The sequence below is a fragment of the Eleginops maclovinus genome, chromosome 12 (genome assembly GCF_036324505.1).
Source record: "Eleginops maclovinus isolate JMC-PN-2008 ecotype Puerto Natales chromosome 12, JC_Emac_rtc_rv5, whole genome shotgun sequence".
NCBI lineage: Eukaryota > Metazoa > Chordata > Actinopteri > Perciformes > Eleginopidae > Eleginops > Eleginops maclovinus.
Genome location: NC_086360.1, coordinates 23,803,823 through 23,820,206, shown reverse-complemented (window position 1 = coordinate 23,820,206; position 16,384 = coordinate 23,803,823). Strand labels below are relative to the sequence as shown.

Genomic DNA, 16,384 nt, shown 5'->3' with positions numbered 1-16,384 from the left:
TTATATACATAGAATTAAAATCCTTAATTGCATCTAAAAAGATATCAGTTATAAATTAACAAACTCGTCAAGCTAGTCTGAATTAAGTACTTAAGTACAAATTTAAAGCAACTTATTTTACGATTACAATTTCCTGCTTTTTTTATACCACCCCTCTACATTTCAGATGGAAATATTTTCAACTTAAAATGTAACTTTAAATATTCAGATACATTTGTCAACTTGATTATTTTCTTTCTGAAAGCTACCAAAGTGTAAAAAAGAAGCCCCTCCTTTACCAGCTATAACATTAAATTGATGAAAAAATTAATGATTAAATAATAATAATAATTCAATCAAATAATATATATATATAAACAAAAATCTAAAATGAGCTTTTGGTGCAGAATGGGTAATTTTGCTTTAGGGTCTTTTACCTATATTCTCATGCTTTTGTAATTGTACTTGTTTTAAAAGCAGGTCTTTAGCCTGTAACAGTATTCATACACTGTTGTATTGTTACTTTTAATTAGGTTGAATTTAAAGATCTGATAAATTCATCCAACTCACGACATTATTAGAAGTACAAATGTAATCCTCAAAAGCACCCTCTTAAAAGTATGTAAATATTATGCTACTTCATGCCAAAAGAAAAGCCTACCGTTGACTGACACAAGTATTCAGCTTGCCTCCTAATTATAAAATGTTATTTTTAATAATGTTGATTCTAAATTTGAACATTTATGATGCCTTTTTGCTTGCACATCAGTTTAAAAAATGCAAAAAATATATTTCATTTCAGCCGGGGTGTGAGAATCTTTCTGATGAATAGTGTATAAATAAAAACAAATGTAGAAGTGCTTCCTAATGTCATCAGGGAGAAAATGCTGGTTGTTGGAATGCAGTTCCAAATAAAGCAATGACGCAGTTGAAAGCCTGTTTAGTGAATGGTTTAAGATCAATTTAAGAGGGACAAAAATAGAAAAACCCATTAAACAGCATAATATTAAAATGAATACATGTCAGGAAATGACCATTTTACAAATTGTACAATAGAATTAACAGCATGAGTAAAACTGCAACAAAAACTGAGACTAATTGGTCAATACCTACAAACGTTTGCCGTTGCAGCATCCCTTAATGCCCCTCCCTTGTATCTTAGAAAAGCAAATGTTTATACACAGCATAGACATTCAACTTGGTAAAAAATAATAAACAGCCAAATAATTGCTTAAGATGGTCAAGTTTGTGTTAAAAAAAATATTGATGCATCCCTGCTATGATCCAAATGAAGATGGTCCAATTTTATTTTTTCTTCGCCATACTTCGGGGGGAGCTTTTGAGCAAGTCTCTGATCTTGAGGTATGTCCCTGTGGATTCAGCGACTTCAGTGAACTCCGGTGTATCCTCAAATGGAACGATGCCAGCTGCAAACCTGCTTCTATGAGGAACAGCCGATATCGTCTCATCATGCTGAGGAGAAGCGCAATCTTTAGCCCCGCCATTAGAGGGATCTAGATCGGGAATCTGCTGGCTGTCATCCTGGCATTTAATTGGATCAGGGCTCTGCGGGCTTTCATCATGGGATTTGATTGGATCAGGGCTCTGCGGGCTGTCATCATGGGATTTGATTGGACCTGGACTCTGCAGGATTTCTTCTTTTGCTTTGACTGGTTCGGGGCTCTGAGCAGTAATCTCTTGAACCACAGGCTTCTTTTGAGTTTCACTACTAGAGGAAGTTTCCGCAGGTGTCGTCGTCTCCATTGTTTCTTCTACCTCCTCCGGTTCCGTGTCAACATGCGGTATGGACACACTTGGTGAACTGGGTACAGGTGTTCCCACTACAGGTGTCTCAGGGTCGCTATTAGTTGCAGTGTCAGCATTTTCTAGAGCGGCCCAAATCAGCCTCTGCTGCTCCTCCAGTTCCTCCAATGACAACTCATCCTCTGTTGCTGGTACAGTCTCATCAACTACTACCCAGTTACGCCCCCGCAGAGCTGGGGAGCCATTGGTTGGTGTGGGAGGAGGAGTACCTTTAGGGAGAGGTGGGGGAGTGGGTGTGGCAGGAGGAGTGCCCTGAGGTAAAGGAGGAGGAGAATTGTAGCAAGGGGAGCCAGGGGGGAATGGTGTCTGGAACTGGAAGTCACCTGGGCCTTGATAATAAGGTGTTCCTGGGTCTGAGGGAAGACATGGGGTGATTAGAAAAGTAAAGGGCAGCTGATTCAAGTGCTATTGTACATTGTTCTGAATTTCAGCTTTGGCACGAAAACACAAGACTTGCTTTTTACAACATGGCATCATTGTAAAAAGTACAATATTACTTCTGCAGTTTTTGATTATGATATCTAGATTTTAAACACAAAATATTACAACCCAAAATACGATGGCTCACTGGTTTCTTTTTAATCCCCAGACCATTTTCTGTAAACATCAGATAGTTGTGCGTGAGTTTCTAAAATACTCAAATCTGTAAGTGTGACAGCAACATCATGCCACCTTTTAAAGTCAATAATATTCCCTTTTTCAACTTTCTGAAGTTTGGTTTTCACTCCAGAAGAACAATTTCACGCGATTAGATATGGGCTTTAAAAGAGCAATGAAGTCCTAATAAAGTCAGACAGTCAAACAGACACTTCTTCCATTTTAGTTCCAGAACTTTGTGTTCCAAGTCATTTGTAAAGCACATTTTAAGGTGCAAGAGATGAACATTTACCAGACTCAACATCCATGTCGGAGCTCCTGTCAGAGTTCTGATCAGGACTGGGCCTCGTCTTCTTCTTCGGATGCGGCGATGACTCTGATTCATGGCGCCTCTTGTTGCTGGTGGCACCAGGCTGTTTGTTAGAAAGAAAGACATGTGGAATTAAAAGATTTAAGGGCTAGTCCCAAATGCAAAGTAATTATCATCCTATTTTTCATCAGTGCCAGTTATTTGACAACAAGTGAAAATCCAGAGACAAGCATGACAGACTGTTGTATAGAGCAGGTTTGTTGCTATTGAAGAAATCATTTGTATTTCTACAGCAGACAATTTGTGTCATTTATGGTTATTTTTTAAATTGTTTGTATTTATAATATATCCCGTTGGTATTTGTATCTGATATCTTCTAATTCGCATTGGATGATTTGGATGCAAACAGTGACACGTCCTTGATTTTTGAAAAAATGACCATGAGCAGTGAGGATAGTGGAAAGCAGTGTACGTACATATATCAGGGTAACAAGATAAATAGTGGTGTGTTCAAATGTTCACATGTAATATCCGGATAGTTTGGTTATCAGAGGCAAAGAACATGTCCATGTTTTTAAAAACAAGAACAACAACAATTTGAGGGGCTTTAGGATATTTACCATAGGGAAGTTGGTGGACAGGTAAGCTGCATAGTTTGGCTTCATGTGGTTACTCTGCATTGGAATTGAACCATACCGCATGAACTCCTGGAGGTCAAAAGAAATTAAAAAAGTGTTAGAGCACATATTGTAAGAATCTCCTGCCACTGAAACACACTGACTCTATACTACAGTAGGAACATAAATAATAATATATCATCAATTTAGTGAAAATGATAATAATGTATGTATTGATTTCTATTATTGTTTTCTGATTAACTATACAACTGAAGATATTACTTACCCAAATGATGCAACTATAATTTAGATACCTGAACTCTAATGTAACTGGTGATACATATTTAAAGAATTACATAGTAGGACTTACATCTTTCAACGTGTGTGATGGAGGAACATTGAAACCGGGGAAGTCCACCAGTTTGGAAACATCATAAGAGATGTTTTGGGAATTGTCTTTTGTGTTACCTTCATTTGACGCTAGAAAACCCAAAAACAACACAGATTCAGTCAAACCTTTCTACATCTCAATTAAATTCTTCTGGTTTGTTGCTCAAAGGAACATTTGTTTAAATTGTATTCAAAACATACCATTTCCATCATACATCGCTAAGCCAGAATTTTCCATCTCGGCCTCTTTGAGCCAGCCTGGGGGATAGCCCAGCTGCCTCATTCGATAAATGAGAGGAGGCAGGGTATTTTCCTCAATTCCCAGAGCTGTCAGCAGATCCTCGCTGTTCAAAAGCACAACAGTGTAAAACATTTAAGTATGAAGACTTTCTTTACCATAGAACATTTATAACTAATGTTTGTAGAGCTGCAACGATAACTGTATCAACAGAAAAATAACTATTTTGATAATCCGTCAGTCATTCAAGTTTTTTGTTGTTTTTCAAATTGCAAAATATGCTTTTTACTTTTCTCAGTTTTAAATCCTTTGCTGAATATTACTTAGTAAGAAAACATTATCTTGGATTTGAAGAATGTGATGGAAATGTGGAACTAGGTTCTGATATTTAATAGACCAAATGAAAGTAGTATGCAGATTCAGCAAAAAAATATATCACTGGTTGCAGCCCTAGTTGCGTCTATTGGGCACAAAATAAAAAACCTACCTCATGACTCCAGGCTTGTATTTGGCAAAGCGTTCCTCTACTTCATCCGCGTGGTATCGCTGGTTACTCGTCATGGACTGGTTGCTGTTCTGATTGAACTCCTTCCTTCGCTCATTAATTGCAGCCATGTCTTTGGGCTATGGAGGTTAACATGTATGAATATAGTAAGTATATCATGTTCTGACTCATGTTTACATTCAAATCCTAATAATGATTACTTGTTCTTACCTTGGGGCAGTCTCTCAGCTGATGACCACTCGAACCACAGTTGAAACACATTGATTTGGGTCTGCAATGAACACATCAGTGATGGACTCATCATTCAGGTATATGCCACACAAGAACAAAACAAGTCATAATCAAAGGATGGAAACTAAATACAGCTTGACATACCTTTTGTCTTTCATTTCTATATCCTGTCCATCTGTGCCAACGACTTGGTTGAAAACCTGTTGATAACTTTGCAAAAATTCAGGAAAGGTTATCGTGTTTAAAAATATAAACTACAAGATTCCCTTTTTGGACAAAATTGCCACTTTGATATGTTTTAAACACCAGTGGTACCAATCAGGAGATCTTTACTTGAAAGAGAAGATTCTGATCCATTGTTGAAAACCGGTTAACTGACTACACAGTTCATTGAAGTTTTGTTGTTTCAATTTATTATTCTTAAAGATACGTTGGAACATCCCATCCATCGGTCAGCTGGGGGTTTTCATTTAACAGAGGCTGTCCAAGTCTGTCAACGCTAAATGTAGTGAAATATAAGACACTCCCAACCACCTAAAAAAAGAAACAACGTTTATATGTTAAAATAGCATGAAATATATTTGAAAACATCAAATGTGGCAAGGTTTTTAAATGATGCAATATTCAAACAACTCCACATGACAGTAAATACTCACTTTAAAGGCTTCGGTTGTTGTTTTTACAGCACTGGAAGAAGACTTCTGCAGATCTTCCTCCATACCAAAGGCTGAATTCTTCATAGAGAACAGAACATGCTTCAAACATAGGTTCATAACTGTATTAGAATGCATTAGAATAAAATCCACTCTTGTTTAATACCTGGGGTTTCATTTCAATGATGGATGTTCTCTTTTCATTGCTCGGGTTCTGGTGTTTCAAAATCAAGTTGCAGATGCAATCTTCTATTTCTTGACGACATTGCCTAAAGAGAAGACGGGTATTGTTTACTTTTTTAAAAACAATTTAGTGATGAGCTACAAACACACAGCAAGGTAATACAGATTCTGTACTTTCGTCTTATACCAAAGTGTGAAAACAGTAACAAAATAAATGTAAAACAAGTGTGTTTTAGCAATAGGCCTAGTGTTATCATGGTACAAAATAAATGTTTTACCATAACGCAAACTTGACAGCAGTGGTGTACAGTAACTAAGTAAATACATTCAAGCACTATACTAAAGCAGAATTTTGGAGTGATTTGAGTAATTAAGTTTTCTGTTTCTTTATAATATGCTGTATAGAGGAAGATATTGTTCTTTTAACTCTACTATATACGGTTTAGTTGATAAATGACTAGTTATTTAACAACTGGAAAAATATTAACAATTAAGATAGTATTATGCGTTATTAATAAAACAATTAAACAACGCAGCATTATAGCAAGCAATTCATTACCACCAACTGTAGTATTAAAATCCTTCATGCATCAACTCATTAAAGACATCATTCTGAAATGTTGTACTTTTGAGTAAAGTTAAACAGGACGTAGTATTTCTAAACTGTAGTATTGCTAAATTATCTGAGTACTTCTTCAACCACTGATGGACATACTAGGACAGAAGTGATAAAACATACAATGCAAACCGGAAGTGAGCCAATAAATACATTAGACTGCTTACTTTGAAACAATGTTGTTTGCATAAAGGACTTGGAGAGCTGGCCCGTCCATGTTGGCATCTTTAATAATGATGCCGCTGTAAAGAGAAAGAAAGTATATCTCATATATATATATATTGATCTCAATAAGAGAAGACGTAGCTCAAACATAATTTTCATCTGCAGTCCTTTGGCATGTTCACACATAACGATCAACACACATTATAACATCTCATTATACATCACAATGTATACAATGTAAACATTAGCACATTTGTCAAAATTAATATAATTTTACAATTCATTTAAACCAACCTCTGAAAGTACAGTAAAATGTAAGTTGGCAAGACTGGTTGCACAAAATAAATGTTTTTGCACTACGGGAAACAGTGTGAATATCTCTGATGAGTTTCGTTTCATTTGTTGTGCGCATTAGCTAGTCAGCTCACAATTACCTTGGCCGTGCCATGATGTTCAGTTTCCTTCTCAAACCTTTATGTGATCTATGAGTTAAGGAATTAGACAGACATCCTACAAATAAAGCCATCAGGGTATATTTACGAGTTGTGCATTTTGTGTTATGGTTATTGAGAGGAGTCTGGCGACGTTAGCCGCAGTTAGCTTGTGCTACATCCACAGAGCTAACACACACTGACACAAGGATATTCTCCTCGGTGAGTCTCTGGATGTAGTCATCACACTCCTCCAGCCGGCTCCGGAGCTGGCTCGTCTCATCCTGGTCTTCCTCATCGTCATCTGTGAAGCGAATATGCATGGGGACCAGCGGTGGTGCAGAGTCTTCGAGCTGCTCAAAGAGCTCACTGTCGCCGAAATCAACTTCAGCCATTTTTTTTTAGCAACACTGTGGTGCAGGCAGGACGGATTCAGGTTCAGAGGTGAAAGTAGCTATAATTCGTTTTCATTGGTTCTCTTCATGTCACGTGGTACGCAGGTGAAGCCAGTGTTGTTTTGAGCCCATTATATTGTATTACAGGCTACATAAATCCAACACTAGGTGAAGCAACTCCAGTTGCTTCTAAGTTATTTTCACATTTCAGATAATTAATATGTAAATCTATTTGATAGTACCTTTCCACACTCCGTGCTTTTCTGAACATTTCAGTGCATAGTGTTATCGGGGGCTTATGAATCGCTATTGCCTTTGCCTTTAAGACATGGTGAAGGGTGTAAAATACACCTGTACTCCTGTTCCGGCGGTCATCTCGGCTTGTTGCTGTTGCTGTTGCTTGAATGTCGTTACTTTACTTGACATTTGTGACTGATTGAGAAGCTTCCTTTGCTTGCTTCCAGCAATGTCGAGCTGTTCGACTACTACCTTAACTTTACCTCATTGGGACGGGGGCTCTCGAAAAATTCGCTTTATTCAGCTGGTGAATCTGACATCGTTCAGACTGACAGAGTGCTCCAACAAGGTGAGTGTTACTGAGGGCTTCTGTCTTAAAGTCAGTGGTGTAACGTCAGTAGATTTATCCAAGTGCTGTACTTAAGTACAACTTTGAGGGACTTGTACTTCATTTGCGTACTTACATTTGTTGCTACTTTGTACTTTTACCCCCCAAAAAATAGTGTCACCTTTACCAGCTTTAATAAACACATTAATACATCAATAGTTGTGTCAAAATATACAATATATATTATTCTGATGTGAGTACTTTTACTTTGGGTACTTTAAGTATATTTTGATGCTAATACTTTTTAATTTTAAATTAGTAATATTTGCAATGCAGGATTTTTACTTGTAATTCCTACATTCTGGTAATTCTACTTTTACTAAGTACAAGATCTGAGTACTTCTCCCAACTCTGCTTAAAGTAGCTAGGTTTTTGCAATCAGACTTCACATGACCTTTGAAACCAGCTACGTCTTGGTGACAAATATTGTACTTCATTGATTTATAAAGCTTAAATTACTACATACTTTGCAGATATTAAACAACTAATACAACTTCTAACATATATTATGGAATGATAGTTTGACCTTACAGAGTATGTTTACACTGTGGAATTTTTACTACAGTAAATACGTTACATCTTCTAACCAGGGTTTTTGTAACTGTCGGCAATCTTGTCTGTTTTTGAAAGGCATTTTATTAATAGTATTACTTCCTAATTTATGTCCATATCACAAAAAATACATCATTTTGATCATTTCTGTATCTGTTTCAGAGTCCAGTGGTCCCTCTCTTTTTAGGCGCAGATCTCTTTTCCAACACAGACATTCGCACAGAGAACCATCCCAGATACCATGCCAAGTTTGCCAAGAAAGGCTTCGCAACAAAAATACATTTTTCCTCAGGTAAAAAAAAATACACAAGAGAAAGTAACGTTCCAATACAAAAATACACACCACTGTTGTCTTCCTGTTGCAGCGTTCAGGTTCCACGGTTTGAAGGTAGCTACTGCAAACAACAGCCTCTGGTTCTACAGCGTTCAAGGACTTTTCCGAGTAGCGTTTGAGATGTACAGTAAGCAGGAGCAGCTTGCTGTGCTCGAGAACTTCCAGGTGCAGTACAGTTAGCATTTTGAATGTCTTATCTACATAATATTTTTTCATGTATCTTTTAATTCATTACGGTTTAACATTGCAGGATGTTTGGAAATCACAGATAAACGTCAGCCCTCTGAAAACGAGCTACAGCCTCAGTGTGCAGCTCGACAATGCTCTGTCCAGCGTCCTGCAGGTTACAGAATCCAGGAGTGAAACGCCACAACCTCAGCATTGCCAGGTTGGCAGGGAATCGATGGATGTATATAGCAATGAAACAGTCGATGCATCAGCAGATCATGACTACTGTTCCTCTCCCAAGCAGAGATTGCAAACAGAGCACGGCCAACTTGTTTCGACAGTGAGACAGAAACTACAGAGCTTGGATCACAAACTCTCCTCCGAGACTCACAGCTACACAGAGCAGCTGGAGACTATCTTGCTGCTTTTGGAGAACATTGAGCGGTACATGAATGGGAGTCTAGAAGAAAAGGATGTAACAGAGACTGTCACAGCCCTACTGAAGGCCAAAGACTGGGGCTGTGTGTATTCAAGTTCCCTGCTTTGCGGTATAGGACGTTGGCTAGGCCAGCAGTTTCACGCAGCAAACGGCAGCATCAGCCAGAGAGTGGAGGGCTTTAAAGTTCAGCACATTGAGCGGATAAGTGACTTGCCACCTGCTGAAGAACTAGTGACAGAACTTTTCCCAGAAGCCATGCAGACTCTGCTGCTACACTGGATGGGCTTAAGTGAGGAGTCCGACCTGGGGAAGAGACACAGCGAGTTCCCCATCCTGCTCCTCATCCTCGAGTTTGCCAACCACAACCTCATCACTGGTGTTGCTCATGTGCTGTACTCCAGTCTTATATGTAAATAGGAGATTTCCATTTCGGCATTAAGACCAGCAATTTAACTGAACCTGTTTTTAGCAGTATTATAATAAACATGTATAACATTGTCCTGTATTTGCTTTGTACTGTCTAGTTTTTTCCACACAGGCCTTCTGTCAGGTTTGGTAACAACTTGGGCTGCAGGACAACTCATGATTGTGTTTACCGTTAGTGGATAATGTTAAAATTTTAGAGATAGTTACTGTTAAACACAAGTCATGTATCTATTAAATAACTTAATACATTTGATCACTTTTCGAACAAATGTTTGGGCATTAAAGATTGAGAGTCATTAAACCAGGAGGTGTAATCTTCCCTAAAGTACTCATGGGTGATGAGCATTATTTTGTTAGATTTCATCAACATAACTCTGATAAATCCCCTCTTTTACTCCCCAACACTGAATGTAGTAATCCACTGATAACACAATACAATTAAGTGAGGTGATGAAAAAATAAAACAACATTCAACACAAAACCAATTTATTTCAGGAGCATATGAAATATGTGATTTCTGCTGCAAAGCCCATCTTTCGCCATGGCAATACTGAGTACAATATGTAATAAAATCCACTGCTGTGTTTTTCCCGATCAGGAAAAAATAAATCCGAGAGATTTTGATAATGCTGCACTGACTTCAGGTGCCTTTTTTGCTAAATGGGTGTAAACTGTGTTTACTTGAGCCACATTATATTCTGTTTATGTTCAAACAATCACAAATATGAGTTAAAAAAAAAAAAACTACCACGTAATTCAAACAAATAATATATCTCAACGAGTATCAACCGGTTAAGTTGATGCATCCTTTTGCAAAGATTACAGTACAGATTAATAAACCACTGAGACATACTCAGCATCTGCCTATTTACATAATGTTCCAATATGTGAGATGTTTGTCTATAAATAAATTACAGATTCATAGCGACATCCATGCAAGCTTGAGAGGCTAGCGATGAATTGGTGGTCCTGTGTGATCAGATGCGGAGCAAATGTCTGGCACTAGATGGAGTCCATCCCACGGGAGAAAGAGGAGGAGAAGCCGAGGCCCATCCCCCTCTGAGTGTGCGTCTGAGAGCGAGCCATCTCGTACTGAACGTCCAGGTTCCTGAACATCTCCTCCTGCTTCTGAAGAGTCTTCAGGCCTTCTTCGTTGAGCGGTTGGGCTACTTCCGGTTCCACTTCGTCCTCTCCCTGTAAACACATCAAATTGATTTTAGCTCTGAAAAGTAAACATTCAGAAAGCTTAAGGTGGTGTTCTGAAAATGGAGCAGCAACTTTTATTACATCTGGGTATTTATATGACTTTTCTGGATGTCAATCTCTATCAAACGTAGTGACCAGATGTCCGATCCTCAGTATGCATCCAAGAGTAAGCTTTGAAAAGTGTTCACAGGAGGAGGGGCCAACATTGAATGCTGTGTTTACAAACAACAGACAAATCCCACTAACTTTGTCTTTGAGTAAAATAAGAAACTACTTACTTTTATACCCATTAGTTTGCGGAATTTAACATTTTGGTTCTTGTTCCCAAAGTTGAGCTTTTCCCACAACTCAGCTGTTTGGGATTTGTCCTTAAAAGAAAACAGAAATGATGATAAGACTCATGAAATATTATTCAAATATTGTTTTTCAAAATATCCTTTTTCTCGTAAACATTATTTAAGAGCCTGTTGAGATCTTACCCCCTCCTTCTTTCCCTGCCATAGCATCTTCCTCTTTTTCTCCTGCTCTGCAAACTTCATGGGGTTTACAGCGGATGGGTTATAGTAGCTGGGCACAGCGATGCCAGTCTCTGCCAGTGTTTTAGCTTGAAGGGCTGCCATCTGTGCTGCCATGGCTATCTGTGGCGTGACCTGGGTCCCAGAGGCAAGCAGTGCTGCCACATTGAGCGCAGGGTTCGATGTGACCGTTGCAGCAGCAGCCGCTGCGGCGATAGGGGCGGCCACTGGAAACAGAAAACACAGCACGAGTAACTTACTGAATCTTGACTGAAATTATTTGGAAACATTGGCACATTAAGCTGTTCTCACCTGCAGATATCTCCTGCTGTTGCTGCTCCAACAATTCCTTCTCCTTCTGCTCCTGCAGTTTTTTTGCTCTCTCCAGCCTGGAAAGAGAACAGAGAAATCCTGTTAGATGTCTTATCTCAAACCCTATTCTGCCACCTTTTGTGTACCTGGAGGTCATAATGTTATGTACGCAAATAATAGACATAAGCCAGACTTTACACTTGTATTTCTGAGCATTATTGCATTCATTAAACGGGACAGTGGTGGTTTGAAAGGAAATGGAGGCAGAGAGAGAAGGTGTAACATGCAACAAAGGTCCCCGGCCAGACTAAATGTGGAGAATAAAATCACATGATCAGTGACTTGGATACCTAGACAACCATTGCCCCCCACCTTTCTGAATTGTACGTGTCCTTGATTTCTTACCAGTGTTGTTTTAGGAACAAATATGCTCTCTGGCAAGTGCAACATGGCTGAGAAGTCAGATTAAGCTAAATCCACTGATCAACCAGTTTAATCTGAATAACTTCAGGAGTGAACCAGCTGGCTGATGGAGAGATTTAGATCTGTATTGTTCTAATGTTTCATACTCTGTCATTTAACTGCTACCCACTTCATCTTCTTAAAATGTCAGGCATTAGTAGAGCAGTAGAGGTTAACATGGTCAGGGTAATAACTGAAAAAGGTTTAGCTTTGTAGCCGCTTTTACACCGATGCATAAAGCACCTAGCATTGCTTGGATTTGGCCAGAACAGGACGCCCGACCATCTACATAGTAAGTGCCCTGGAAGCTGTTGCCTTGCCTTCTGGCCAGGGCCTCTTGTGCATCCATAGCTGGGTTTCGGCCCCGGAAGGCAGGTGGATTAACAGACCTGCTTCGACTCTTTCTGCGCACTTTCTCACTCCTTTTCTTTCGCTCCCTGGTGGAACAACAAAAAAAGAAACTTAGCATACTGTCAAGTAGAACAAGAAATCAAAAACACTCATACCGAAGAAGAAATACAGCGAGATCACGCTCACCTGCTTTTACTGCGACTTCTGCTGTGATGGCGGTGTTTGGTCCTTGAACCTGAGCGAGACTTAGCCTTCTTCTTCCTGTCGCGGCTACGTGATCGTGATCGCCGTTTGTCCTTACTTTTACTGTGAGGCCGCCTGAAAGTGACAAAATTCATCAACGGGAATCAAATAAAATACTGTCGTGAAGCATAGTTTCACCATACATCTCAGATTCCCTTTAAGACTATCTCATCTACTGTATCTCAAAAAGTGCTGCCTATTGCGACCAGAACTGCTACAATACAAATGTGTTTATCTGTGGGGCTTCGGTTATCAAAAAGCCAGAGCATTCATAATGGGGAAAATATAACAGTCCCATAATAACGATGAATTTAGACCTGCTGAACATATTGATGTTATTGACCGGACTTACTTCTCTCGTGAGTGTGACCTGGACGCGCTGCGTCCCTTGGAGGGCCTCCTGTCTTTGCGTCTGGATCGCTCCTCTCCATCCTCTGCTGACAGTCTCTCTGCCTCTTGCTGCTCGTCTGTTTTTCTGTGCGATTTTGATGGTTTCTCCGAGTCCCTCTTTCGAGCCTGTTTTAAGAAGAAGTTGTCTCTTTCAGGAAAATAGTGCAACAAAAAGAGTTAGTACCATGGCTTAGGGCAGACGGTATGTAATCAATTTTGTTTGAAAAAACAAAAATCCTTCTCATTTCAAATCTACTTTCATAACATACAGAATGTCATGTTGTGAACAGCATCGCAAGAATGGCCATTTTTTCCAATATAGATTAATTTGACTACAGTACATTCAGTGTAATTCCACTCGAAATAGATCAGTGTAGAGGTAACTGAACAATTATAAAGGTTTATACTTTCTGAATGAAAGTGTCAGCTAAATAATGTCATGTAATAATGTTCTGTACTCAATCAAACAGGCATGTTTGGAGACTATCAGATCAGGTAATCCTTTGCATGCAAACCCTAAGATCTAATTCTTAGGGAAAAACATACATTTGAGTTGACAGTTCTGTAAAAACAACAATTCAATGTCACCAGAACGCTTTGGACTTGAAACCACTGAAAGGAGAAAGTAGGGATGGGCATCAACTTACTTTTTACAGCTTCTTTACTTACTCCATCCAAATCAAACAACACCGGTGGTTTAATTAACATGAAAAGCACAGATTCACCTTTTTTAATTAAATGAATGATGCATTTCTACACTGTATTTTTTGTGCCATATTGAATATCCTGAAAACATCTCTCTGTGACTGTATCACTTAAGAGGGATCAAACGTTTTAACTCTTTTATCAGACAGATTTAATGAAAAGAGAACATTTGGATTAAATGAGATATTAATTTAATGAATTATGCCCATCCCTAGCTGAAAAGGATGCAAGAGTTATTTTTCTTCTTCTAATAGTGTGAGATAGAGGAGTTTGAATGGCAGATAGTTACCTGTCCCAGTAGTAGACATATTATTTTGCTATGTCAGCAGGGTCTTCTGTTCAGTCTCTTCGTGCATAAGCACGCTGAGTATGATTTATTATAGAAATGTTATCATGTGATCTACACACAGGATTTAACAAAAAAAAAGCTACTCTTCACCTTTTATTATGGTCACAAACAATGACAGATATCGAAGGATGAAAGCTTCCTTTGAGTGTCAACCATTCCATCATGAGAGTGAGCCCAATTTCATGTAATTCTTTTGGTCTTAACTTTAGGTATTGTAACAAATGTAACCGTATAAAACATACTCACCTTTACCTAAAACTAACAAGGAAAACAACGAAAGGACTTCAAAATCACATCAAATGTGTTTCTAGTCATAGAATTAAATTAATGAATTACCTCTTTACTCCTGCTACGACTCCGTCTGCATTTTCTGTCTCCTGAAAACAGCAGAAAGCAAAAATATTACAAATTAGAACATTTAAAAAAAAACGAGGTTGAGTAGTTATATGCTACCACACTGGCATTTCTACTACATTTGGCAAATATCACCTCACAAATATATGACAATACATTTATTTATGCTGCTAAATGAGTGGGTGGCTTTTTCTTTCCACAACTTCAACTGATGGATCTCATGAGTGCCTCTGCTGAGAAAAAAACTCATACCATGGCCCTCACTTTCTGGCTATTTCAGCTGTGGATTGGTACCGTTACTGAATACTCACGTTTTCGTTCCCTGGAGCGTGACCTTGACCTTGAATGGTGGTGTCTGGAGCTTCTGGGAGACCTGGATGACTCCATGTTGTGTTTTTTCCTGTGATGAACTGGGGAGCCTGTTCTGGTCATGTCAACCGAATCATTGTCACTTCCCTGGAAAAAATTATACAAGATAAAAATATGTCAGCAGCAAATCAGTGTGGTTTGATACACTGAAGTCCTTTTCTATACACTCCTAAAAGGCAGATGGTATTGGCACATAGGAAAACCCTGAAATAAGATTTCAAATGATGTCAAGTGGCAGGGTATGAGACAGTTTTTAACATATTCATTTAGTTGCAAATGGCATTATTGGACATGTATCTTGATGACACAAAATGATTTACTTTAAGAATGTTGTCCTTGTATCATTTGGATCAATATTCCCATTGCAGAGTAGACACACACACACAAAGTGAAAATGGTGATCAACACCATATCATATAAAAACACACCAATCTCACTGTATCCTGAATGGGTTTATCCTGAAATAGCGATAGTCAGCAGAAAATGTTTTACTTTAAGTGACAGTTTAGAAAGGATGGCCTGCAGTGCTATAAATAGCTCGTCTTTAATGGTTTCAAAATTAGTGTTATGCATGATCTCAGGTATGTAGAGGAGATGTTTACTTTTATATGAACCATTCCATCCAGCACTTTGCGATTCACTGATCATCCAGCAGTATGTGTGCGATAGTGCTTTGTACTTGTTTAACTTTATAAACAATCCGATGGTAAGAAATGGCGTTAGAAGTAACAATAACCTAGTCTAGTTTAGTTAATGGGCCTGTGGTTATTAGCCATACAGAAACAAAACAGGACTTCATCATTCGTATTTAGGGCACCACCATATATAATTCATCTCGCAGGTCTTCACACTTTTAAATAACAGCAGCTTATGTTAAATTTGGCAAAATTACGACGTCCGGTGATTTTTATATAATCATGACGATGATTCCTTTTTAACCAAAAGCAAGATAGTGACGGGGCATAAAATAAAAAACATCCTGTTAGCCAACATGCTATCTGAATTAGCTAAACCCCATTACATTCGCCATTCATTCTCGGATTAGAAGGATTTTTTTAACGTTAGCTTGGTCGCTAAGCTAACAAACGGTGGTCGCCATTTTTACCAATAAGATATTTGTTAAATAGAATCGTTAACCGACACTAACGTTATTTAAATGTCCCTGCATCTATGTGTGTATGGATCATCGTTGTGTAATGGTACTTACCGACATATTCCAATAGCACAATGTTTATTTCACGCGTCTGTTTTGGTGACTGCATACACGGAGGGTCTTGAGCTGCTACAGTCGAGCTAAGCTAATTTGATCTGGGTTGCCAGGTTTTAACTTTTGTATCCATTGCTTTCCGACAACTGCAAACAGAGTTATTCCACCGAGCGGACAAAACACCAACAGGGATGATTTTCTATTTATGGAGACGTATAATGGAAAAAGGCATGATAATATTAG

The 16,384-nt window shown here is 38.6% G+C and overlaps 3 protein-coding genes across 4 annotated transcripts; 1 reads left to right on the top strand and 2 right to left on the bottom strand.

The window, feature by feature from the left end:
* Nucleotides 1–904: 904 nt before the first annotated feature.
* On the bottom strand, nucleotides 905–7,162 carry zcchc8 (zinc finger, CCHC domain containing 8). The gene is made up of 14 exons (XM_063898045.1): nucleotides 6,954–7,162; nucleotides 6,743–6,785; nucleotides 6,311–6,385; nucleotides 5,511–5,613; nucleotides 5,348–5,425; nucleotides 5,122–5,225; nucleotides 4,836–4,901; nucleotides 4,671–4,731; nucleotides 4,443–4,579; nucleotides 3,919–4,061; nucleotides 3,698–3,807; nucleotides 3,331–3,417; nucleotides 2,693–2,813; nucleotides 905–2,156 (listed from the first exon to the last, which is right to left on the bottom strand). Exons 1-14 carry the CDS (start codon nucleotides 7,132–7,134, stop codon nucleotides 1,285–1,287), a joined length of 2,181 nt encoding a protein of 726 aa, XP_063754115.1. The 5' UTR covers nucleotides 7,135–7,162; the 3' UTR covers nucleotides 905–1,284.
* A 326-nt stretch (nucleotides 7,163–7,488) lies between these two features.
* On the top strand, nucleotides 7,489–10,457 carry si:ch211-110p13.9 (uncharacterized protein LOC562347 homolog). Its single transcript, XM_063897566.1, has 4 exons — nucleotides 7,489–7,720; nucleotides 8,474–8,603; nucleotides 8,677–8,810; nucleotides 8,896–10,457. The coding sequence occupies exons 1-4, from the start codon at nucleotides 7,601–7,603 to the stop codon at nucleotides 9,667–9,669; spliced, it is 1,158 nt and encodes a 385-aa protein (XP_063753636.1). The 5' UTR covers nucleotides 7,489–7,600; the 3' UTR covers nucleotides 9,670–10,457.
* Nucleotides 10,148–16,302, bottom strand: rsrc2 (arginine/serine-rich coiled-coil 2). 2 transcript variants are annotated; one of them, XM_063897564.1, is made up of 10 exons: nucleotides 16,142–16,302; nucleotides 14,877–15,021; nucleotides 14,548–14,588; nucleotides 13,120–13,283; nucleotides 12,711–12,842; nucleotides 12,494–12,610; nucleotides 11,712–11,788; nucleotides 11,364–11,626; nucleotides 11,163–11,252; nucleotides 10,148–10,872 (listed from the first exon to the last, which is right to left on the bottom strand). In XM_063897564.1, exons 1-10 carry the CDS (start codon nucleotides 16,145–16,147, stop codon nucleotides 10,681–10,683), a joined length of 1,227 nt encoding a protein of 408 aa, XP_063753634.1. In that variant the 5' UTR covers nucleotides 16,148–16,302; the 3' UTR covers nucleotides 10,148–10,680. The 2 variants fall into 2 exon arrangements, with proteins under 2 accessions (XP_063753634.1, XP_063753635.1); XM_063897565.1 differs by having other exon boundaries at nucleotides 12,563–12,610.
* Nucleotides 16,303–16,384: the final 82 nt, after the last annotated feature.

What these genes read in the sequence shown, in the direction of transcription:
- zcchc8 (XM_063898045.1), bottom strand. Translation starts at nt 7,134, where the DNA reads ATGGCTGAAGTTGATTTCGGCGACAGTGAGCTCTTTGAGCAGCTCGAA. An exon ending in CATCACACACGTTGAAAGAT is followed by an intron (nt 3,418 to 3,697) that starts GTAAGTCCTACT and finishes TTTGACCTCCAG; the next exon opens with GAGTTCATGCGGTATGGTTC. An exon ending in TGTCCACCAACTTCCCTATG is followed by an intron (nt 2,814 to 3,330) that starts GTAAATATCCTA and finishes TCTAACAAACAG; the next exon opens with CCTGGTGCCACCAGCAACAA.
- si:ch211-110p13.9 (XM_063897566.1), top strand. Translation starts at nt 7,601, where the DNA reads ATGTCGAGCTGTTCGACTACTACCTTAACTTTACCTCATTGGGACGGG. An exon ending in TGACAGAGTGCTCCAACAAG is followed by an intron (nt 7,721 to 8,473) that starts GTGAGTGTTACT and finishes TATCTGTTTCAG; the next exon opens with AGTCCAGTGGTCCCTCTCTT. An exon ending in CTGTGCTCGAGAACTTCCAG is followed by an intron (nt 8,811 to 8,895) that starts GTGCAGTACAGT and finishes TTAACATTGCAG; the next exon opens with GATGTTTGGAAATCACAGAT.
- rsrc2 (XM_063897564.1), bottom strand. An exon ending in AGGTCACACTCACGAGAGAA is followed by an intron (nt 12,843 to 13,119) that starts GTAAGTCCGGTC and finishes TGTCACTTTCAG; the next exon opens with GCGGCCTCACAGTAAAAGTA. An exon ending in AGAAGTCGCAGTAAAAGCAG is followed by an intron (nt 12,611 to 12,710) that starts GTGAGCGTGATC and finishes TTGTTCCACCAG; the next exon opens with GGAGCGAAAGAAAAGGAGTG.